This window comes from Zootoca vivipara, chromosome 17 (genome assembly GCF_963506605.1).
Source record: "Zootoca vivipara chromosome 17, rZooViv1.1, whole genome shotgun sequence".
Lineage (NCBI taxonomy): Eukaryota > Metazoa > Chordata > Lepidosauria > Squamata > Lacertidae > Zootoca > Zootoca vivipara.
The window spans coordinates 25,429,547-25,455,138 of NC_083292.1; the positions used below are offsets into that span (position 1 = coordinate 25,429,547).

Sequence of the window (25,592 nt, forward strand, 5' to 3'; positions counted from 1 at the left end):
CTTTCGTCATAGGAGAACCCCTTTTCTTTATTTTTTAACATTTTCTAGCTCTACCACAGAGAGGCAAACAGAACCTGTTGACCTGGTTATGTGTGCACAAGAAAGGAGCACTGAGGAGACACAGCTGGGGCCAAATTTAGCCTGCAAATACAAGATTGTTTTGTTTTCTGCCTTTTTGATATGTGCCTCTTTGTGTGTCCAGTGCAGCGCTGTGTTAAGTATAATTAGGCCTGAATCTTCCTGCCTGTGTTTCTCTTTCTGAAAAGCCAGCACAAACTCCACTTTCACAAGTAAAAAGATCAGATGAAACTCTAAACTAGTATAGAGGAAGGCAAGCGGAACCCTTGTTTGTTTGTTTTTGCTTTGTTTTGCTTGCTTGCTTGTTTGTTTATGTATTTAGAGCATTCGGTACCCCACTCTTTAGCCAGAAAGGCTCCCCGAGTGGTTTCCATACAGTCAATTAAAACCAGGCAGTTCCTGCCCACAGGCTTCCAGTCAAAATTCCATGACATACAAGGGAAAAGGGACAGGGGGGAAAAGGGGGGGGATCAAACAGGCACTGATTCTTAAAAAGCTGGTTTTTTAATGACCAGCTGACCCAGTTCAGGGGCAGGAGGTGCCTGATGGAGTCCGCTTTCAGCTCCCACTGATGCAGCCTTGTCACAGCAGGGCTGATGGAGTGAGCCCTGCTTCCCGTCTCTCCCACTGAGGCAACCTGATGTCAAATCCCACAAAGCCTCTTGGCATTCTCCACTAGCCACACCCCTCTGTCAAGGCCACACCCTCTCGCTCTCTGGGCCTGCTGCATTTTTTAAAGTGCTGCAGCTCTCCTCTTTTCTATGTGCAAAGCCTTGTGGCACTTCCAGGATCCTCAGGAGCACTTTGAACTGTGTTTCTGGGAGCCCTCGGTAGTTCTGGGCTGCTTGATTTCCTTCCTCCTTCCCACTCCGCTCTGCAACGCCTTCCATTATTTCTAGCCTGTTTGTGTCTTTTAGCAACTGGGGAGTTTTCAGCCAGGGGAGAGGGGGTAGGGAGCCTCATTACGAGACTCATCTGCCTTTAATTAATTCTGGGCTCACAGCTTGCCATGCAAGCTCCCCCGAGACATGCTTATTTTAAAGAAATCTTCGTGTTCTTAATCCCCACCCCCTCCCTTCACGCCAGTGCTTGCGGAGCTTTTCCTGTGCCCCCAGAATGGTGATTCCGGCTGGCACGCTGTAGCTGTGGGTGTTCAGAGAGGGAACTCTAGATGATATTGTTATCTTAATTATAATAACCTACTTGCTGACTAAGGGACGCAGGTGGCGCTGTGGGCTAAACCACAGAGCCTAGGGCTTGCTGATCAGAAGGTCGGCGGTTCGAATCCCTGTGATGGGGTGAGCTCCCATTGCTCGGTCCCTGCTCCTGCCAACCTAGCAGTTCGAAAGCATGTCAAAGTGCAAGTAGATAAATAGGGACCGCTACAGCGGGAAGGTAAATGGTGTTTCCGTGTGCTGCTCTGGTTCGCCAGAAGCGGCTTTGTCATGCTGGCCACATGACCTGGAAGCTGTACGCCGGCTCCCTCGGCCAATAATGCGAGATGAGTGTGCAACCCCAGAGTCGGTCACGACTGGACCTAATGGTCAGGGGTCCCTTTACCTTTACCTGCTGACTAATTAAGTTCTTGGGGCTTGGTGAACTCTATCAGACTTCAGCTTACTTGTTGAACTTGCTAATCACAGTTTGTGTTAATATGTGGGAAGCAGGACCCCCCCATCCCCTTATTTGAAAGGTATTAAGGGTCGATGGCGTCCTTGTGTGTGCAAACCATAGAAGAGAAAAATCAGTGAATCTTTGGCCACTGCAAAAGGGTACTGTGAATGTATGAAATAAAATGGATTATTCCAACTAAATATTAGGAAGAACTTTCTGGTGCTAAGAGCTATTTGACTGTGGAAATTACAACCTTGGAAAGTGGTGGACTCTCCTTTGTTGGATGGTCAGAAATTGGATGGTCACCTGTCAGGGATTCTTTAACTATGATTCCAGCATTGCAGAGGGTTGGACTAGATGACCCTCATGGTCCCTTCCAACTCAATGGGAGCCTGTGGCCCTCCAAATGTAGCTGAACTACGCTCCCCGCCATCCCTCATCACCAGCCATGCTGGCTGGGGCTGATGGGAGTTGTAGTTATCTGGAGGGCTGCAGGCTCCTCACCATTGGCTTATATCAAGCTTCCTCTTAAAGATCCTTTACGGCACTGTTGGATCCCGGGGGAAGGGATTTTTGAAAACACTTGCTACCAGCCAAGGAAGTGTTTTTTTTAAATAAAACCCTTGATCTGCATCTGTTCTCCTTAAGCAAACAGCTCTGGGCATTGTCTCTTTGGGGTAAAGCGAAGCACATGAAATTGTCTGCGCAATGGAAGGGATAAAACTGCTTACGTCTTTAAATGTACCAAACCCTCAAGAGAGAAGAAGAAGAAAATGCAGATTGAGTGGGGATAGAGAAGCAGCCAGGAGACGACTGGAAACAGAAGAGGTTTGTGCAAATGTCAGCCCATCGAGGGTTCACCTGGCAACCTGCTTTCCTCAGTGGCCAGCACCTTTTAGACCAGGCCGGGCTATTTAAGGAGGACAAGATTATTTTGCCTTAGAGAGTGGTTAGCCCTGCCACATGATTTGGAAAGGAATCAGGATCCTCAGGAGAACTGACTGAGCAAATGTCCCTTTTCAACTGGCCTGGGAGGGGGGTGGGCGGCATTATAAATAACATGTCTTGGAGTTAGTGCTGTAATTACCCAGCAGGCTCTGCTTTTCCCCTCTTGCCAATGATTTCTTCCACACATCTAACTTAATTAGCTGCTTCCCTTTTCTTGGCTGATAGCTCATAAATAATGAGCCTCTGTCATCTCCCCTCTCCATTTGGGACTGGGGGGGAGCATGGCAGGAGCTGCAAAGATGATTCCTTGGCTCAAAAAGAGATCCAGCTTTCCCCATGTTCCTGGCCTAGGTGACCTTTGGCTCTTGAAGGAAACAGGAACCTCTGCATTCTAAGCTAGACTTTTGCCAACCTGGTGCCTGCCAGAGGTTTTTGACTGCAACTCCCATCAATTTCCCAGCCGACACAACCATCTTGGACTGATAGCTGGGGCTGATAGGAGCTGTGGCCCCCAAATGACTGTACTGCCTGGGGCTGGTGGGAGTTTGAGTCCAAAACAATGTGGTTGCCTGGGGCTGGTGGGATTTGGAGCCCATAACAGCCAAATTGGCTAGGGTTGGTGACACTCGTGGTCCAAAATGGCCATGCCGACGGGCTGGTGGGAGTTCTGGTCCAAAACATCTAGAGGGCACCAGATTGGCAAAGGCTGCCCATATTGATCACTGGAACTTCTTTTTTGCTCTTCTGGTTCCTCATTTTTGTTCCCTTTCTGGGGTGGGTTAGCCAAACTGCGCTCTTCAAGCTAGAAAAAGGTGGCAACCTTTTCTCTTTATCATGTTGTCATCATTGTCAGTGCCAGAAGCATTGCTTTGTCTGTTCAGATCAGTCTCACGGTCATGCTGACGACATGGCTTCCATGCTGAGCTTCGCTCACCTTTCCCCCTGGCGCTTGTGCCCCTGTTCGGCCACCTCCCTGTGGTGATCAAGGTGAGGTTTCCACAAGCTCGTGGGGAGAAAGAAGGCTGGCGGTTTTCTTTACCTACTTGCTCCCCGGCCAAGCACAAACGGAACCTGCTTTTGGAGGCTTGCGGCCCTTCGCCTTGGTTGAGAAGGACAGTGAGCCAGGCAGAGGGCGAGGAAGGACAACGCCAGAGCGTTGATGAATGGGTTGGTGAGCAGGGAGGGAGGGAGACCATCCAGCCTCACCAAGGTCATCTTCGCTCCAAGGTTGGGCAAAGCTTCTGAAAAGCCGCAGTGCTCAATTCTCTTAAACTAACAGGTGACTAATTCTCTTAATGCTCTGAAGTTAACAGCCTTGTGGCCGGCTGGTGGCTGCACCCCCAGGCTTAGAAGCTGCAATTCCAGAAATGTTGAGGCAAGCTTTGGGGGTTCAGTTGGTGGTGTCTAAGTTCATGCTCCCATGTCTTGCAACACAAACATACCCTACCCATGACGCTCAGCAGCATTGCAAAGCGTGCACCATTTTTTTCTTCCTGTTCTCTGGCTTGCAGTAAGCCATGGGAGATGTAGTTACTAAGGCACCCGATTAATGTATTAGAGACTCGGGTGCACTAGGAAACTGCATTTTCAAGTTCCCTTGGCACCCGCTACACTGCTGTTGCCGTGTTCATGGCACAAGAAGAGTGGGAGACTTCCAGCAAAATGGTACGTGAAAAGAGGGCAACTGGACAAGATTCAGGAGGTCACAGAGGTTTGGGGGAGGCATTCCAACTTTGTTGTACTCCCAATCATGTCACTGAGAGCATAAAGGGATCCAAATCCCCAAATTTAACTGGGGAACAGGGTGAGTTGTTTTCTGGTATTTTACAAAGTCTCTTGGTTTTCCATGCTGGATTCCAAATCGATCTGAGGTGGTTTGACTATTGCCATTTGTGAGGGGTTTTGAACATGCCCAGAGGGTCTCTGTTGGACTTGATTCCTTCACTCTTTATAGAGCCAATTGTACTAGTTTGCAAAGCTGTTGTCAAATTCTACCTGTCCTGGTAGTTTTCTTGGATATTCAGGCATCATAAGAAGAGCCAGGCTGCTGCATCAGGCCAAGGGCTCATCCAGTCCAGTGCTCTTCTCACAGTGGGCAGCCAAGTGTCCTAAGGGGAAGCCCACAAGCAGAATCTGAGCTCAAAAGCAGCAACTCTCCGCACCATCCAATATTCAGAGGAGTACTGTATCTGATAGTGGAAGCAGAGTATCATTCCTTCTTTTAGAGTTTGAGACTCACACATTCTGAGGTGGAGTGCTGATATTTGAAGCAGGATCTGGGACTGGCGCGTGAGCGAGGCTCAGATTAGTCGCCAGATGGAATAAACGGCAAGGAGTCCTCCTCTGGCGCTAAGCCAGATCTTTAAAAAAGATTATTATTATTTTTTGCTCTGGATCATGAAAATTAGTCGTGTGTGTGTGTGTGTGTGTGTGTGTGTAATTCACTTCCACAATTTAAAGGGTTTTTTTTCCAGCATGGGAGATGGACGGGAGTGGGCCGGATTGAAGAGAGGGAAGCAAAACAATTTTCATTTTGTGCCTCTGGGACTCGTCTCTCCTAGTCTGAAATGGGTACTGTGACTGATCTCCCAGGCACCTGCAGCTGTGGATAAAGGACCTTAGAGACTAGAGTGTGAATCCTGATGTTGCCATGGCAAGGTCCCAGAGCAAGCCACAGTATATACATGTCCTGCACTATTAAGTATTTTAACAGTCATTCTTTCTCCTAAGAACTGTAGTGGCTGTGTAGAGAGACAGTGTGGGGTAGTGGTTAAAGCTGCCTCCCCCAACCTAATCCCCTCCAGATCTTTCGGACAACAGCTGCCATCAGTCTGAGCCGGTGCTGAGCAGGGCTGGTTGTGTTTGTCGCCCAAAGCATTTGGAGGGGACCAGGTTGGCAAAGGCTGTGATGGAGTGACATAGGAACTAGCCATGAATCTCGCGTGGTGATGTTGGGCCAGTCACCATCTTTCAGCCTAATCCGCTCCACAGGGTTGTTGTTGCTGGTCATGGGAGCCATACATGGTGCCCTGAGGTCATATAATCATAGAACTGTAGAGCTGGAAGGGACACCAAGGGTTATCTAGTCCAACCCCCTGCAATGCAGGAATCTCAACTAGATTAGACATGACAGATGGCCACCCAACGTCTGCTTCAAAACCTCCAAGGAATGAGAGTCTACCACCTCCCAAGGGAAACCATGCCACTATTGAATAGCTCATACTGTCACAAACTTCTGCTTGTAACTTAAATCCATTGGTTGGGGTCCTAGCCTCCAGAGTACGAGAAAACAAGCTTGCTCTATCTATCCCAGGGGTCAGCAAACCTTTTCAGCAGGGGGCCAGTCCACAGACCTTGGGGGGGGGGCAATACTATATTTTGGGGGGGGGGATATGAACGAATTCCTATGCCCCACAAATGACCCAGAGATGCATTTTAAATAAAAGGACACATTCTACTCAGGTAAAAACACACTGATTCCCGGACCGTCCATGGGCCGAATTTAGAAGGCGATTGGGCCGGATCCGGTTTGCCTACCCATGCTCTATCCTCCATGTGGCAGCCCTTTAGATGTTTGAAGATGGCTATCATATCTCCTCTCGGTCTCCTCTTTACCTCTGAGAAGATGTGAGATGCGAATTAAACATTTCCCTCCTGTGATGATGTCACCTCTAAATCAATTCTGAGCGTCCATGCCAAACTAAATTCTCATAATTATTTGAGCAGAGAAAGCTATGCTTGTTAAACTGGTGTCAAGACTGGTGCAGATGTGCCCCATTGGCCAGCATGTTGAGGGGTTTTGACTAGCATGGTGGTACTGATAACATCTTCATTCCTGCAAAGAACCAAAGTAGAATGGAAGATTTCTGCAGGCTGCAGTGAACTGCACCTAGTGATAAATCAGATCCCATCACCATAGCTGCCAAGTTATCCCTTTTTTTAAGGGATTTTCCCTTATGCTGAATAGGCTTCCTCGCAAGAAAAGGGAAAACTTGGCAGCTATGCCCATCACATGATCTGTATTTGTGGCTGAATTCTGGTGCTGTTTTGTTTTGTTTTGATTGACACATTGTATTTTTAGTCTTATTTGTATTGATGTATATTGACGCGGGTGGCGCTGTGGGTTAAACCACAGAGCCTAGGGCTTGCCGATCAGAAGGTCGGCGGTTCGAATCCCCGCGACAGGGTGAGCTCCCGTTGCTCGGTCCCAGCTCCTGCCAACCTAGCAGTTCGAAAGCACGTCAAAGTGCAAGTAGATAAATAGGTAAACAGCGGTAAGGTAAACGGCATTTCCGTGCGCTGCTCTGGTTCGCCAGAAGCGGCTTTGTCATGCTGGCCACATGACCCGGAAGCTGTACGCCGGCTCCCTCGGCCAATAATGCAAGATGAGCGCCACAATCCCAGAATCAGTCACGACTGGACCTAATGGTCAGGGGCCCCTTTACCCTAATGGACCTAATGGTCAGGGGTCCCTTTACTGCTTTGGGAGCCTTGGGTTAAAAAGCAGTACATAAATAAACCATACCCAAACCATGGCCATTGCCTCTGGGCTCAATAGAATGGGAAAGCGGGTGGCCTACCTTGCAGGGTTGCGAAGGAGCGCCCTGTACTGACTACCTTCTGCTGAACACGCCTACTTTGCAGCTAATGCAGGTGGACAAATCTTTGTCTTGCCTCATCCTGTTCTTGCCAGGGGTCTTTCTGACCACTTAACTGGGCTCCCATGTAGGCTGTGACATCCCTAAGAAGCTGGGGGGGAGGGCAATGCAAGCACCCTTTCTAGCTGCAAAACCTTTTACCGTCGTGTTGGTGATGCAAGCCTGCTAATGTCATTTATTTATTTAATATTGTCAGCAAAGGAACCACTTAGCTGCATGTGCCCTGGGCAGAACTTCAGAAAGTATCTGCCAGCGAACCAAAGTACAGGAGCAGAATGGCACATGCTGTTGCAAGCGATTAGGTATTTATAATTCACAGGGAAGGAGGCACAAAGCATCTAGCAAGCTATAGAACTAAGAGAGCCGCAAGAAATCCAAGAAGCCCCTTTTTATTTGCACTTTGAGCTCATCCTATTCCTTAAACTGGGGGCAAGTGGCACACAGTAAAGAAAATGCCAGCTTAAAAACAAATCATGCATCCGATTTTTTGAGAATGGAAAATGTCTTTGCTGACGTTGTTGGATCTGTTGGCATCTCTCTAGCAAGTATTGATAAGTCCAACAGGCTGCAGTTCTCAGAGCTGAAATGTTGAACCACCATCTGCTCTACATTTTTTGGTCAAAATTGCTGATTTGTGGTTTATAAAACGTGTGAATTAGGTCGCTTGTAGTTTAACCAGCATGCTGGATATGACATCCCAGTTTGTTGCACTCGGTGTTTTAGATTATATCATAGAATCACAGAGTTGGAAGGGACCCCCAAGGGTCATCTAGTCCAAGCCCCTGCAATGCAGGAATCTCAACTAAAACATACATGACAGTTGGCCACCCAACGTCTGCTTCTAAACCTCCAAGGTAGGAGAGTCCACCACCTCCCAAGGGAGACCGTTCCACTTCCAAACAGCTCTCACTGTCAGAAAGCTCTACGTGATGTCCAGTTGGAATCTCCTTTCTTGTAACCTGAAGCCATTGTTTCTTGTCCTCCCCTTTGCAGCAGCAGAAAACAAGCTCGCTCCATCTTCCATATGACAGCCTTTCAGATATTTGAAGGTGGCTGTCATATCTCCTTTCAGTCTACCCCTTTTCCAAACTAAACATACTGTACCCATCTCCTTCAAGCGTTCTTCACAAGGCTTGGGTTCCAGGCCCTTGATCATCTTGGTTGCCCTCCTCTACACATTGCCAAAATGTTTTGCCACATTAATGAAAAATTACTCTGTTTTGTTAATCACAGTAACATATGAAATTTCATAGGTTAACAAAGGGTTTCAGGGTCAGCATGCATGAAGTGCTGTTTATTACTAGAACCCTCAGCCCAGGGATTTGACTGCTGGTCAGCTTGGACTGGCGGAAGATGCAGTCCAAAACATCTGGGGGGAACCAGGTTGGCGAAGGCTGCTGTACATCAATTTCCAAACAGGGCCTTGAGGCAGCCAAAGGACACTCCATTATAAGAAGGAGTGATCCACTTTGGCTTTTCTGTGGTCCCTTTTCGAAATCATGCCATTGATGTTGCAGCATCATAATTCAGACTCAGGGCCCGAGACCTATCCAGGGAGTGAGAAAGAGAAATGGCCCCTGAAGGCTCAGTTAAGCTGAGCTTAAAAGGTGTGCATGCTTTCAAATCTCATTTGACCTTTTTAGACAAATTGCATTTTAAGATGAGTATTTGCGCTGGCTAGACTCCAGCAGTTACAGACTGCTGCTTCAGAGGGGTGGTGAAAGAAACTTCCTTACGGCCCAACTGCATGCATTTGTGACCGTGGAGAAGCTCAGGATCTGAACCAGTGTGGATCTCTCCAACTTTCTGCCCTCCGGGTGTTGTGTGCTACAATTCTCACTAACCTCCAGCTAGCATGGCCATGGTGACTGAGGCTGATGGTAAGGTTGTGGGCCAAAACATCTGGAGGCACCAGGATGGGGAGTTTACTCCTCTGCTGCTGCCTTCCTCCTCCTCCTCCTCCTCCTCCTCCTCCTCCTCCTCCTCCTCCTCCTCTTCTTCTTCTTCTTCTTCTTCTTCTTCTTCTTCTTCTTCTTCTTCTTCTTCTTCTTCTTCTTCTTCTTCTTCTTCTTCTCCTCCTCCTCCTCCTCCTCCTCCTCCTCCTTCTCCTTCTCCTTCTCCTTCTCCTTCTCCTTCTCCTTCTCCTTCTCCTTCTCCTTCTCCTTATTTTACAACATCTCACATCCATCCATCTTTGGATATTTGCCTCTTCACATCCTCTCCCTCATTCTGCTTCTTTCACCCACATAAGCCCTGCTGTTGGTTTTAGATCATCCACCCATCGCATAGGTGGCCATCCCCTTGGTCTTTTGAAATCGTAAGGTCTCTGAACTAACACTGCTTTACTCCATCGCCCTCGGTTGCCTCTTGCCACATGTCTTGCACGTGTCCGTTTTAACTTCGCAGCCTTTCCCACCGCATCTGCAATTTTCATTCTTTGTCATATCCAATTATTAGCTTTGCTATGTTTCAGTGCTCTTCCTACCATTGCACGTTCCACAGCATACTGTGCTGTTCTTAAGCTGTTTGTGTTTCTCTGTGCCATTGACCAGTTCTCTGCTCCATAAGACATCACAGGTAATCTGCACATATTGAACACTTTAAAAGGTTGCTCTTAGCCTTTTAAAGATCCATCTGCGTTAGGAGCCAGCAGCAAGTTTTGTCAGCCCTGCCACACAAGGGATTCCTGCACCTGTGTACGCGTCAGATGTGATTCACGGAGCAGCAGGAAGGAACACAGAGACACCTATCAATCGCTATGAATTATGATGGCTAAATGGACCCTCCATGTCCGGGGGCAGTTTGCCACTGATCTCCAATGGGAGGGTAGTGTTGTGAGTCCCAAGACCTCATACAGGGTTGGTCATTCCAGGATGCAAGGCTTTGGAGGAGTTGGCCGTTGATGACCCAGAGGGACAGGCCTAGTCAGGACCTCGAGAGATCAGGGAGACTCCAGGGGAGGAAGTTGCGGGTGAGGAGTCAGATCCCAGGGAGGGTCAGAGTGGGGTTCTGCTTCAGCCTCCCATCCCATCTCCTGACACATTGCCCTAGCATCTCCTTTTGTCACAGCTTCAGCTTCCAAGGCTGTTTGCAGCTCATCCTCTCAGGAGAACCTTACTGTGCAGCCTGGGGCAGAGCTGTTGCTGATACCTCCTCCATCACCTGGGTTACAGAGAAGCCAGCACAGGTGCAAACAGACAGCACAGGCTCAGCCCACCAGAAGGAGTTCCTGTTTGCTTGCCCGATACAAAGGACGGTCCCGCTTGTCACTCTGAAGCTTTGCCTGCCCCATATGACTCAAGGGGGCATGTCGCTTGATGGATCAACATCCTAGCATGCTTAGCCATGCAGAGCACCTGTTGTGTCTTTCGTTTTTTTAATTGCATTAGCATAAAATCAAAAGCATCATCAAACTTGCAGAGCATAGGAGCAGTATAGAGCTTGTAGAAAAATGAAATGTAGAAAAACACACCATTAAGGCCAGATTTTGTGATCTGGTGGGGGAAGAGAGATTTGTACATCTGTATTTGACACATATGAAATGAAATCCCACCAAACAGCATTAGAAATGTTCCAGGTTTCCTTAGACACACGTAATCTGTGAGTTATTTTCTCTGCAATAATCAGAGTCTGCATATTGTTGTACCACAACAGGGAGCTTAGCCACGCATAGAACCTGATGTGACTTTGGATCCTAATCTGCCTGTGTACCATACTGATTGGAGCATTAGAGGTTTTAGCAGAAACTGGGATCTGAGTTCAAATTCTTTCACCTCCCCTGAGAGGCAGGGCTGGTGGGGGCAACAGTGGGGAGGCACCTGGTGGCTCCTAGTTGGGAAACAGAATCTGAGACAACCGAGCCGTTGGCCGTCATCCTGCAGGGACCTGCTTGCATTCTTTTCAACAATCTCTAGACCTGTCAGGAACTCGGCTGCCCGGCCTTAAGGAACAGGTGGCTGGAAGCTGCCTCTCTCATTGAGCCACCAAGCCATCAAGTCGGCTGGGGCTCTCTGCACGTCCTTGGTGTATAGCACAGAGATATATGATGGGCTCTGACATTTATCCCCGCCTGGCAGGCAAGCATCGTTTGTTCACCGCTCAGGAGTTATTGGCTGCCGTGTAACTGTTCCCAGGCGACTCACCCTCCTGGTACAGTCAAAGGAGTTCCCCTCCTCACCTCGTCTGGGCAGAGTTCAGCAGCAGGCCTGGATCCAGGTGTCCAGCTTAAGCTGGGCCAGAAGCAGGGTTTGATGTGTTTCTTAACAAAACATAAAGATCCAGGGTTCTTTAATAACTTTAGAGGAGCCCTGTTGGATCAGGCCAAAGGCTGATCCACCTAGTCCAACATCCTCTTCTCACAGTGGACAAACAGAAGCCTGTGGGAAATCCACAAACAGGGCCCAACCTCCTGTGGCTTCCAGCAGTTGGTATTCAGAAGCATAGCATTACTATCTCTGACTGTGGAGGCAGAGCATAGCCATCACAGCTAGTAGACTTCAGTTGCCTTCTCCATCCATTTGCCCAATCCTCTTTTATAGCCTTCCAAGTCAGTGGCCATCACTGCCTCCTGTGGGTGAGAGTTCTGTTGTTTAATTATGCGCTTCATGAAAAAGGACTTTATTTTTTCTGTCCTGAATCATTTTAGCGAATTAATCGGCTGATGTTACGTTGCTGTTGCTTTTAAGTTGCTTTTAAATGGCACCAAGAACCCAGCAATGTGGTATGCACCCCCAAAGATGCTAAAGAGTGGGGGAAGGAACTAATCTGAAAAACACTCCCCAAGTGACATGCTCCAGATGTTTGTTGGACTCCAACTCCCATCTGCCTTGGCCAGCAAGGCTGATGGTCAGGGATGATGGGAACTGGAGTCCAAGGACTTCTGGCAGGCACCATGTCGGCAGACCTTGATGTAAATTAGAAAGAAATCTCTTCCTTTATTCCACTATGATTAAAATTGTAAGAAAGTTGAAACCGTTCTGTACCTCTTTCCAGATAGGTTCAGGTCTTCTATGCCCTTCATCTGCAACACAAAGGTACATGTTTTTCCCGTCATTTCCCCCCCTCTATTGTTCAGAGGAGCCTCCCCATCATAGCTGCCAATTTCTCCCTTTTTTAAAGGGAAATTCCCTTATGCTGAATAGGCTTCCTCGCAAGAAAAGGGAAAACTTGGCAGCTATGCTCCCCATTCAGAAACAGTCTATTCTTTGAGCTCCAGTTGCTGGGGAGTGAGCAGATGGCCTTGGGATCCTGCTTGTCGTCTTCTGTGCATCCATTTTCTTGGCCATGGTTGGGAAGAAGATGGGCCTTAGACCACCAGGGGTCTTCTTTTGTCCTTAGGGTGCGCCCTGGGGTTCTGGCACTCAGCCCCTTCCTCCAGGCAACAGGGCCTTCCTCCCTTGAGCCTGAGTGGCCCTTTAAGATCTGGGAAAGGAGCCACCTTCTAATGGAGGCAGTCCTTAAAAGCTTCTCTGGCTGCCTCGGTGCAGATGCGCTTGAGTGCTGGAGAGTCCTTGCATCTCCGGGGTGATGATTAATTTAAACAGACAAGGAGGGTTCCTTGCGCTTTTGCCTGCTTCTCCTGTTCCAGAGTGCACCGTGTAGCCTTCTGCCTGAGTGGCTTTTCTTAGCTGAGATTATGTCAGGCGGAGAAAGAGGAAGATTCAGCCAGCAGAAGGAGACAAATCTCAGAGACATGTAAGGAGAGGGCACTACCTTAGAAGATTTCTTCCATCGCATGTGACACAATTCTGGTACCGGGGAGGAAGCGGGGGGGGGGAGGATGCAAAGACAAGGCAGGGTGCAAAGAGACACAACAGCAGGCAATCCTTGGAAGGGGGCTGGAGAAAATGGAGCTTAGTTGGGATAAAAGGGAAGAGGCCCAAAGCAGACCTCACCAAACTGGTTCTTTCCACATGCTTTGGAGCAGGCATCCCCAAACTTCGGCCCTCCAGATGTTTTGGACTACAATTCCCATCATCCCTGACCATTGGTCCTGTTAGCTAGGGATCATGGGAGTTGTAGGCCAAAACATCTGGAAGGCCACAGTTTGGGGATGCCTGCTTTGGAGTGTAACTCCCATCAGCCCCAGCACCATGTGGCTGATGGGAGTTGTAGTTCACAGTATCTGAAGGTTGGGGAATGCTGCTGTAGCACCATGACATGATCATGCTGAGCCAGAGAGATAATTTAGCGCAGCGTTCTCCAACCTGCAGTCCTCTGGCTGTTTTGGGACTACAGCTCCCATAAGCCCCAGCCAGCACAGCCATAACTGGCAAAGGCTGATGGGAACTGGAGTCCACATCTGGAAAAACACCCAATATGTGATCACACAGTTTAGTTCCACCAGGTGCTGTTGTGGAATTTCAGAAACTGAGAATTGCCCAGAGGGTGATGTTTTCCTCCCTTCTTCATAAAACTCAGGGTGCTGGAGGGGGGGGGGCGCAGATGGAAGCAGGTGTTGGGTGTCATCTAGTAAGACTAGTGTGGGAGCAGATTCAATATACTTAACACATTATTATGGAACTTGCTTTCTGCCCACCAGGGGGGGAAAAAGATTTTGCTAGGGGTTGAGAGCCATATTCATGGAATATCAACACCTTTTTGGCAATGGCAGCTGAAGGAGAACCTCCAAGCACAGCAGTATATCTGCTAAAGTGCTTCATGTTCTCCCCGGAATAACTTGGGCAAAAACAAACCTCAGAAAAAGCCTTATCCTGAGTCACACCATTCATTCCAGTCGCCTCACCTCAAAAAGGGTATTGTAGAGTTGGAAGAGATTCAGAAAAGGACAACTGAAATGAAGAAAGGGGCAGAGAGACTCCTCTATGAAGAAAGGTGGCAGCATTTGTGGGACTCATTAGTTTATAGAGTAAAAGCGAGTAAGAGGAAACATGAGAAGAGTTTATAAAATTGTGCAAAACACGGAGAGAAAAGTTTTTTCTCCCTCTCCCATGACACTGGAACTTGTGGACATGACATCTATTGCAACTCAATGTTGGAAGATTCAGGACAGATAAAAGGAAGGACTTCTTCATGCTGCACATAGTTAAACAATGGAACTCTCCCACAGGAGGCAATGATGGCCACCCACTTGGATGGCTTGGGGAAAGGATTGGACAAATTCATGGAGGAGAAGGCTATCAATGGCTACTAGTCACGTTGGCTGTGATCTGCCTCCTTGGTCCAAGGTTGTTGTTGTTGTTGCTGTTGTTTAGTCGTGTCCGACTCTTTGTGACCCCATGGACCATAGCATGCCAGGCACTCCTGTCTTCCACTGCCTCCTGCAGTTTGGTCAGACTCATGTTGGTAGCTTCGAGAACACTGTCCAACCATCTCGTCCTCTGTCGTCCCCTTCTCCTTCTGCCCTCAATCTTTCCCAACATCAGGATCTTTTCCAGGGAGTCTTCTCTTCTCATGAGGTGGCCATGCCTCAGTGGTAATGCCTCAGAAAACCTGTTTTGTTGGAAATGGCAGGTGGGAAGAGGGCTGTTGCGCTTAGATCCTGCTTGTGGGTTTCCCACAGGCACCTGGTTGGCCACTGTGAGAACAGAATGCTGGACTAGATGAGCCATGGGCCTGATCCAGGAGGCTCTTCTGACATCCTTACATCCATTTAGCTTGCCATCCACTTGAGAGCCTTCAACTGGAGATGCTATCAGTCTCACAAAACATGCTGAACAATCCCTAATGCTTAAAAGTCAGTTAATAACCTCTGCTTTCCACCCTCCCCACTTCATTCTTTTGTCCATCTGGGTAAAGGACCATATATTGCCCCTGCTTTGCCCATGTACTAGGTGAATGTAATTGCTCTGGCTGCAGGCCAGACTCTCTTGACTCTGCATATGCCTATCAAGTATTCAGGTAGCTCCTGCGCTGTGATGAGAATGTGCCAAAGGTTCTGTCGCCAGGACCTTTCTGCAGTCACAACAGCCCTCCAGCGAGCCTTTCCCATGTCTGGCCAGCTGTCTCTCCCACGCCACAGCCTCCTCTGGCCAGCTTGCCATTCCCCCCAAATCCACACATGAACGACAATGCCTCCAGTCTTTTCTAATTTGATAGTCCAAGTTTTTTTATGTCAACCAGAGAGTGCTAAGGAAAATTGACTTGGCTCTTAATTTCTACCCCGAAGACGAGGAAGAAGAAAAAACCCAGTGCTGGGTCTTGAGTGGCAGCCAAGCATCATTCATTGACCCAGCCGTGCCACTACCTACGGATCACGGGAAACCAAACAAAATCAGTGGGCAGGAGATATTTGCGCTTTTAATTATTAGAAGAGGTGGCATCTCCCCCCCATAGAAAGCAGTTTGGAAGCTCCTCCACCCCCAAACCAAAAGCTTCAATGCATAGCTGCTTCTTAAGGAGGATTCTCTGACACCCAGGATTGATGTGTTCTGCCATCTCCATTTGGCCCATCTCCATTTCAGAATGCAAATGAAATCCCATGTATAATAAAATGTGCATATGCTTATACTTTGCGACATTGCCCCCCTCCCTTTTTTAGACTGAAGGCGCGCCAAGGTGCAGGTGGAGAAAATGAAGAAATGCTATTGGGTGACAGAGAGAAGGCGGAACTTTTCAACGCCTGCTTTGCCTCTTTCTTCACCCGAAAGGAAAACGGTGCCCAACCTGGTGATAATAGTATAAACAATGCAAGGAGGGAGCTGCAGCCCAAGATAGAAAAAGAGGTTGTCATGGACCACCTAGCTACTTTAAATGAATTTAGCCTGATGGGCTGCACCCAAGGATATTAAAAAAGCATGTGGATGTAATCTCAGAGTCTCTGTCTACTGTATACTATTTGGTAATTCTTGGAGAACAAGTGAGCTCTCTGCAGACTGGAGGTGGACAACTGTTATCCCCATCTTCAAAAAGGGGGGGAAAGAAGACTCAGGTAGCTACTGACCAGTCAGCTGACATTGATACCAGGAAAGGTCCTAAAACATTTAATTAAACAGTCAGTCTGTGAACACTTAGAAAAGGATGCTATGATTACTAAAACCCAGCATGGGTTTCTAAAAACAAATCACGCCAGATTTGCTTGGTAGATTGAGGGGATGCTGTGGACGTAGTGTATCTTGATTTCAGTAAGGGTTTTGACAAAGTCCTCCATGATGTTCTTGTGGAGAAGTTGGTAAAATGTGGGCTGGATGAGATGACTGTTAAGTGGATTTGTAGCTGGTTGACTGACTGAACCCAAAGAGTGCTCATTAATGGTTCTTCATTATCCTGGGAAAAAGTGGTTAGTGTGGTGCTGCAGGGTTCTGTCCTGGGTCCACTGGTGGTCAACATCTTTATAAACGAATTGGATGAAGGAATTAAGGTGATATTTATGAAATTCACAGCTAATGCTGCAGAAGATAGAATCAAGATTCAGAATGCCTTTAAGAGATTGGAAACCTGGGCCCAAACTAAAAAAATGAATTTCAATAGGGACAAATGTAAGGTTCTGCACTTAGGCAGGGGGTTGAACTAGATGACCCTTGGATTTCCTTCCAACTCTACAATCGATGATTCTATTATTCTAGAGGGGGCAAAGTGGCCTTGTGCAAACCCTTCCACGATGAGAAGCTCTCTGTCTTCACGAGACAGGAGACCCTCTTAATCCTAATCTGCCATGGAGCCCCATTAGAGAGAATTTGTAAGCAAAACTCGGGTCCTGCTCCAGTTTGCACGACTGATTTATTGGCTTCATTAGTCGGAGGGGAAGGATCGAGGTTGCCAGGGTGTGATTTATTCTGGCTGCCAGCGAGGCCATTTACCAGTCCTGATTTCCTCTGATAACAAATTCCCCCTTCTGTTTAAATAAGAAAAGGGGGAAAGAGACAGAGAGATCCAGAAAGATGTTTTGGTCCCTGCACAGCCTCTGGAGAGACATAATTCTAACAATTTTCATGACACGCCTCTTGGGTTGAATCTCAATCAGAGCAGTGCAGGGCTCAGAGCTCAGCTTCCTGAACCTGTCAAGGACCTTATGAGAATGAAGCAGCAGAGTTCAGAGATTGTATTGATTGCTTTTTTTCCTTCATAAAGCCAATTAAGTACCACAGATCATAGCATTCACCCTTTTTGCTGTTGCATCTTTTGATTGGTGTTAATGGTGTGTCAGGCACTGTATGGGTGACCCAGTGCAGAGTAGAACAGAGATTTTCAAATCGTATTCTAATTCAACCTTTTGCTAGCCGGTGTCCTCCTGATGTTTGGACTCCCAACTCCTATCAACCCCCAGCCAGCATGGCTGTTTTGGACTCCAACTCCCATCAGCCCCAACCAGCACAGCCATTTTTGACTCCAACTCAGAAGGGGTTGATGGGATTTGGAGTCCCACCACCTTTGGAGGATGCTGGGCTGTAGCAATACTGTACTCAGAGATGGGAACAATTGACATAGGCCTTAACCCATAGCTGCCAAGTTCCGGCCTGAGAAATAAGGGACTGGACCGGAAGTAGCGCTGCCGCCATTTTGGAACTGGGCGGAGCATGCTCAGAAGCTACTTTTGATGCTGCTCTGCCCTGTTCCAAAATGGCCGTCGCACCAGAAGTCACGCTGCAGCCATTTTGGAACTGGGCAAAGCAGCATCAAAAGTCGCTTCTGAGCATGCTCCGCCCAGTTCCAAAATGGCCGTCGCGCCAGAATAAACCGGGGGGAAACAAAAAAAAATCCGTTTTTTTTGGCTGGGGACAGCTGGAAAAACAGGGGTTTCCCGGGGAATACGGGAGACTTGGCAGCTATGCCCTAACCACTGGCAAACGTATCTGCGTAGAAAGTATTCCTTGAAGGCAGATAGCTTTAAAAGCCCTATGGATGTCATTGATGGATAGGGGAGTCCTGGGTTCCAATCTCTGCTTGGCAATATAGGCAGCTGAGTGGCCAGCTAGCCACTGTATTGCAACCTAACACACCTCACAGGATTGCTGCAACAATAAAATCGGAAAATGCCTACATGTACTTGTAGCTCCTTGATGGGTTGCAAAAACGATCAACCAGTCTATAAGCTTAGGGTCCATTTTGCCTTGTCTTACAACACACACACATGACTCACTTTCTGCCACGAGGGATTTGTGGGCAACATAGTCCTACCAAGAACCAAGTAAGAATGTCAGAGAATTCCAATGAAAAAGAGAGTGATTAAAATGGCCATTGTTCGCTTATTAGTCCTGTCTCCAGAACAGACATTAATCCAGCAAATAGAAAAGATAATAACTACCGTATATTATTCAGGCTGCAAAGAGTATATGATGATGCATAATTGATTGATTGTGTTTTTTTTATTTGCATCATGGCTCCTTTGCATTGAAGTGAATGCTGTGGAATAATGTAATTAATGGCGTAATTTATTTACTTAATGTTTTGCCATGACAAACAGTGAAACGTATAAAATAGTTTTGGTTGGAACCTTTTCGTTCTGTTCAAACAATAGCAAAATGGAAACATTGCTCCATTCGGCGAATATGGGGCACCAAAGCCATCTGGGGGGAGACAGTGTTCAGAGATGGACTGTCGCTGGCTTCCCCACCGAAGCAGAACTTGCTTTCTCTAGGAATTCGCCAGAGTTCAGGCCTGAGCATTTCCTGGAGCACCTGGTTTAGGTTCAGCTTCTCGTAAATCATGTTGCCTACCACCTGAGGACTAGAAGCTTACTTGATTGCTTTTTTAAAAAAATGAAGAAAGTGTGGACTTTCGGAACTGTATTCATATATTTTGCTTAAAGCCAGGTTGTGTTCTGTATGATTGCGGGCATGCAGAGTAAGCCAGTGTCCAGTCTTGTGCCCAAGTAGCCATCTCCGTAAGAAGCAGTTCTCAGGGCCTGATTTTGGAAGTCCAGCGATGTTACACAAGCTGGCACGTTGAACGTTGCACTGCATGCCTCCGAAGGGCCTTGTCACATCAGCTTAAGCTTCTTGCAGACCAAAGTGCAGGAGGAGTGCTGCGAAGAATGGAGATTGCATCCTCTTGAAGCACGTCTCTCTCTCTCTCTCTCTCTCTCTCTCTCTCTCTCTCTCTCTCTCTCTCTCTCTCTCTCTGTGTGTGTGTGTGTGTGTGTCTTCTGCTGCTGCTGCTGCCATCCTTCCTTGCCAGGACCTTTTCCAGAAGGAAACTGGCACCTTATTCTTCCGGGATTGGGAGGGTATTAGAAGAAGCAAAAACAAAAGCAATAAGTAGTATTAATGTAAGATTAGTACTTTTGAAATGCTGTCCCCAGGGAGGCTCGCCTGAAACCATCATTATATATCTTTAGGCACCAGGGCAAAAACTCCTCTGTAACCAGATCTTTGGCCTCTAACTATCTGTGGCCTTTCAGAAGGGAGTGGAATATTTTAAATGTATTCCTGCACCCTAATTTTAATATATATTGGGGGGCAGTGCCAGATTTACGTATGCTAAACAAGCTATAGCTTAGGGCCCCACACTCTTGCCCCCCCAAAAAAAAATTAAATGAAAAAAAACTGGATGTACATTTCCAAAATATAAGATAAAAAACAAATAAAATAAAACATATACAGCAGAGCACAGTGTTTTGTGTTGTGTAGGCTCCTATGATGTAAATAATGGGCTCCACCTGCTAGCCTGCTCCCTAAAATTGTATTTCGGTTCAATAATTACTTTGATAAAATACATATTTTGTTAAGTGAAAATGGTTTAGATACTTACTAGGTCTATAAATTACCATATAGCATATATTCAACACAAAAAAAGTGACAATTTGTTGTTGACAAAGGACAGCTGGACATATAAAGGGCCCCATTACCTTCAGTAGCTTAGGGCCTCATCAAACCTAAATCCGGCCGGGGATGGGGGGTGGGGCATTGTCTTGTGCAAGTTAAAGCGACTAACAAATTTAATTAAGGAGAAGAAGATGGCTTTAAAAGAGGATTAGACAAATTCGTGGAGAGAGGACTCCTGGTAGCTACTAGTCATGATGGCTCTGCTCTGCCTCGACAGCTAGAGGCAGCAATGCTACTGAATGCCACTTGCTGGAAGCCACAGGAGAGGAGAGTTGCTCTTGTGCTTGAATCCTAGAATCCTAGAATCATAGAATTGGAAGAGACTACAAGGGCCATCCAGTCCAACCCCCTGCCAAGCAGGAAACACCATCAAAGCATTCTTGACATATGCCTGTCAAGCCTCTGCTTAAAGACCTCCAAAGAAGGAGACTCCACCACACTCCTTGGCAGCAAATTCCACTGCCGAACAGCTCTTACTGTCAGGAAGTTCTTCCTAATGTTTAGGTAGAGCCTTCTTTCTTGTAGTTTGAATCCATTGCTCTGTGTCCGCTTCTCTGGAGCAGCAGAAAACAACCTTTCTCCCTCCTCTATATGACATCCTGCTTGTGGGTTTCCCATTGGGGCATCTGGTTGGCCACTGTGAGAACAGGATGCTGGACTAGGCCTCATCCAGAAAGGCTATTCTTACATACTTCATTTTTCTTTTTTCTTTGTACTTTTGATTCCAGAGTAGTACTTTTTACATTAATAATAAGGGCTGTAGCTCAGGGGCAGAGGACCCACTTTGCATAAGAACATAAGGAGGGCCTGCAGGGTGAGGCCAAAGGGCATCTAGTCCAGCCTTCAGTTCTCAGAGTAGCTGGCCAGATGCCTATGGGAAACCCCGCAAGCAGGATCTGAGCTCAAGAGGCCTGTTCTCTCCTGTGGATATTCAGGAGCATTGCTGCTTCCAACAGTCGAGGCAGAGCACAGCCATCATGACTAGTAGACATGGATAGTTCTCTCTTCCATGAATTTGTCTAGTCCTCTTCTACAGGCACCCGTGTTGGTGGCCATCGCTGCCTCCCCCAGGGGCCAGTTCCTTAGGGAAGGGAAGTGGGTGGGTATTCGTAGCATGGGCATACCCAGCGGGGGCGGGGAGCAGCTGCCCCCCCTAGAAGCAAAAAAGGGCAGGCAGCCGGGCAGCGCTGAGGGGCCGGCGGGGCGTCTCTCCCTCTTGCTCTTCAGGCCCCGTGGTAGGACGCGCCGCTGCTTCGCCCCAAGCAACGCCTCCATGGGCGGGAAGCGGCGGCTTTGCCTCTCCCTCTGCCCCGGCTAGGCTCCCCCAGCTGCTTTAGTGAGGGGCGGGGAGGCATTAGGGAACCGCAGGGGGAAGCGAGGGGACAGGCCTGGCGCAGCCTCGCCCGGGTGGGCGCAGGTTCCCCTCAGCCGCAGGCGCAGCCGTTGGCGCTGAGGGCCGGAGCTCTCCTGCCGGAGTTGGGCTTCCCGGGCAGGGGGCACACTGCTGCTTGGTCTCGCCCCGCCGGCCCTCCTCCAAGGGTGAGGAAGGGGGGGCGGCGGCTCCTGCTCCTGCTGCTCGCTTGACATGCAGCCCACAGCTCGGCTCAGCTCGGCTTGGCTCGGACGGCTGCTGGGGGAGGCGGGCCCCGCTCTTGCCGGCATGATACACAAAAGGCTGGAGAGCGAGCAAGCAAGCAAGCGGGGAGAGCTCCGTCTGCGCAGCCAAAGCATGGCAGGAGCCGAGAGCAGTGCGGCAGAGAAGACACCGGCAGCCGGCTGTCCCGTCCTGTCCCCTGCAGGGGCGCCTCTGCTTCTGTCCGTCGCCTGCCGCCGCCCTTGAGCGAGAGCGGCACCAGCCAGTGCAGGGAGCCGTGACTCCTTCGCTCACCAGCCCAGCAGAAAAAGAGCGGGCGAGGTGGAGGTGCGGGCGGCTCTGTATGCCCCCTTGATGCGCCCCCTGCTGAGTGGGCAGCCTGGAAGGACAGCCCTGCCTCCCATCCTCTCCGGCCGAGCAGGGTAGCTGCCGCCGCCGCCAACCCCAGAAGCACAAGGTGTTGTCGGGCCCCTCCCCTCCCATGCCTTGGCCCCGCCCCTGAACGACCATGGCTCCCCCGCGCCCCCAGTTTTGATCCTGGGCACGCCCCTGATTCATAGAATAAAAAAAACTGATTCGCAGTCAACTACCCTGTTTCTCCTATTTTAAGACGTAGTCATAAAATAAGCCATAGCAGGATTTTTAAGCATTCAATGAATAAAAGCCATACCCCGAAAATAAGACATAGTGATAGGTGCAGCAGCAATGCTGGCCGCTGCAGGAGGAGGAGGAGGAGGGGAAAAAATAAGACATCCCCTGAAAATAAGCCATAGTGGGTTTGTGTTTTTTTTTTGAGGAAAAATAAATATAAGACGGTGTCTTATTTTTGGAGAAACACGGTAGATATGGCTACTGTCAAGCTGGGGATCTGATCCAGCTCCTTAAGCCATCTCTCCATTCCCCCCCCCCAGTTTTGGAAATAGTAGCCAAAAATCGGGGGCGGGGATTAAAGTGGACCCTTTGGCTGGGGGTGCAGATTGTCCTCTCCCTGTTTATGAGATGGATCACTTATTGAGCAGGGAGAATATGATCACCCCACTTTCCTCAGTAGATTTGCCTGGAGAAAGCCTGGGTGGGTTAGAGAGCGTGTTTAAAGGTGTTAAGTTGCTTAAAAGGAAGAGATGTAACTCGGTGGTTAGAGCACCTGCTTTGCACACAGAAAGTCCCAAGCTCAATTCTTGGCGGCATCTTCAGGTAGGGAAGAAAAAGATTCCCTCTCTGGAGTCCGAGAGTTGCTGCCAGTCAATGTAGGAAACGCTGAGCTGGATGGACCAATGGTCTGACTCTGCGAAAGGCAGCTTACTAACCCTAACACTGTATGAGGCTGAAGGGGAATGTGTCGTCTTTCCTCCTTGGCATTGTGTTAAAACACACCTGAATGCTCCAGACCAGCAAACTGCTAAAACTTCTGCTTTTATAGAGGTGGGCACACTTGCTGATGATCAATTAAGCAAGGACATTTGATTAGCATCCCCTGTCTGCTACTTAACCTCAGTTCCTATGGAAGCAGTAAGGGTGTACTTAGTTTTTCCACACATGATTTCTCCATCTTGGCTTTGTTTCTATTAACTAAATCATGAGACGGAGTAATATGTCATGTGTTGTTGTTCATCTGAGGTTGCATTTACCTAATTTCAAGACCTGCTAAGGAACAAATGATTGCTATTATGTCCTGATATGTAAAACCACATAATTCTTAGAGGGTGCACTTTCTTTTTCCCATGACTGTATGTTGTAGGTATTTCTCGTCTGTGTGCTGTTTCATTTGTATACAGTCATACCTCGGTTTAAGTACGCTTCGGTTTGAGTACTTTCAGTTTAAGTACTCCGTGGACCTGCCTGGAACGGATTAATCTACTTTCCATTACTTTCAATGGGAAAGTTCGCTTCAGGTTAAGTACGCTTCAGTTTAAGTACTCCACGGACCGTCTGGAACGGATTAATCCACTTTACATTACTTTCAATGGGAAAGTTCGCTTCAGGTTAAGTACAGACTTCCGGAACCAATTGTGTACTTAAACCGAGGTACCACTGTATTTACAAAATCACACCATGCAGTATAAAAAAGTATCTCCCTTCCCCGCCCCCATTGCTACCTTCCAATTTTTACAACAGCTTTTCCATTATGGGCTCTTTGCCAGTCAACGTTTTACCAGTGGTCAATATTCATTAATTGTAAGGTTTTCCAAGTTCTAGCGATTACTGTTCCAGCTGCTGTTAATAAATGTGTTATTAATGCCTTACTCCTCAATTGGTCCATATTTGAAGTATATAAATAAAGTGAAGCTAAAATGCTAGGGTTATTGGGATTGTCTGAACTGTAATCTTAAAATATCTCTTTTGAAACTTTAAAGGGAAGAACTTTGGGGGCCTGTAATGCCCACCTCATATTTCAGAGGAGCAGTTCTAGCTGCTACAATTCATATCTTTGAACTAGGAAATTCAGCATCAAAATCATGACGAAATCCAAGAATAACCACAGATGTGGAAGCCTGCAGTCAACTCGTATGCATTCAATTGATCATCAATCAAACGCTATGTGTTATTTCCCAGGGAGACTCTTGACCTTGTGGACCTCTCCTCCTCTAGGTTTTCCGGAGTGGCGAGGGCATGGGGATCCGACTGGACAGTGCCTCCGCCTTTCAGGGGGCCATCATCTCGCCACACTACGACTCCCTCCTGGTGAAAGTCATTGCTCACGGCAAAGACCACACCACGGCAGCTTCCAAGTTGAGCCGCGCCCTGGCTGAGTTCCGGATCCGTGGGGTCAAGGTAAGAAAGGGCCTCCAGGCTCATGCGCTTTCAGTTTTTGTTGTTTGCCAAGGCTGAGACTTGTGCTAGGGGCAGCTGACCTTCTTGATGTTTCTCCTTATAACATGTACTTTTATTTATCCATTTGGGGCGGGGATGCGTGTAAAGATTAATTTTGGCAGCCACTGTATAAATGCTTCCTCTTCCATGCATTTTGAGTGTCTGCACACTACAGATATACAGGTGAAACTCAGAAAATTAGAATATCGTCGAAAAGGGCATTTATTTCAGTAATGCAACTTAAAAGGTGAAAACCAATATAGGAGATATTATCGTTAGGTGGGTCAATTATAAATGGAATGTAATTAATGAAATGTAATAGCAACGTTTATTTTTGTTTATTTTTTATTATTGTAACTATTTGTTTTATTACTGTGAAATTTCCAAAAGAAAGCATTTGTAAAAATTAAATGAAAAAAAGTAATAATAAGTTGCATTACTGAAATAAATGCATTTTTTGACGATATTCTAATTTTCCGAGTTTCACCTATAGATCAGTTTAAGGCTGCATTCCCATGCACCGATACCTGAGAATAAGTCTCACTGAAGTCTCTGTGACTTACTTCTGAATAGACATGCGTCCATGGGATTCCAATGCCATTTGGTTTCCCTAGGGAAATCCTGGTGTCTTTCCTAGGGAAATTAGTGTCTTTTTAATGAAAGACACTAAATATCCTCTGCATACTATAACTCCCAATATTCTATGTGGTAAGTTATTACAATTTCACTAGTCTAAAAGCAACGGTAAGTGTGCATTGCATTGGACTCTTTGGCTTGCTCTTACATTCTTCTTTTTATAAATATTTTTAATGCTGTTATAAACACACATTTTCTGATCTTTAACCAAATCATCAGTTCCTTGGGAGAGATTCCCTGCCTGAAATCCTAGAGAGCTTCTGCAAGTCAATGTGGACATTACTGAGCTGGGCGAACCAATGGACTGGATTGATTGATTGATGGATGGATGGATGGATGGATTATTTTGATTTCTATAACACTTAATATATTAAAAATATCTCTAAACGGTGTACAAAAAACTGAAGCAACAACAGGCAACTTAAACAAAACATTATAAAAACATATGTTACATTAATGCAAAGTTATTAATATATAAATCAATATCAGTTCGTATTCCTTCTGACACACCTCTCAGCCTCCGGGTTCTCG

General features: G+C 47.4%; 1 protein-coding gene across 7 annotated transcripts in view; it reads left to right on the forward strand.

Annotated features, from left to right (window-relative positions):
• Positions 1-25,592, forward strand: part of PC (pyruvate carboxylase) — a 275,210-nt gene that overhangs the window by 163,142 nt on the left and 86,476 nt on the right. For all 7 annotated transcript variants that reach the window (XM_060269527.1, XM_060269532.1, XM_060269530.1 and 4 more), the window contains one exon: positions 24,204-24,386. In XM_060269527.1, coding sequence (XP_060125510.1) covers positions 24,204-24,386 — 183 coding nt within the window. The remainder of the gene's footprint in view (positions 1-24,203; positions 24,387-25,592) is intronic.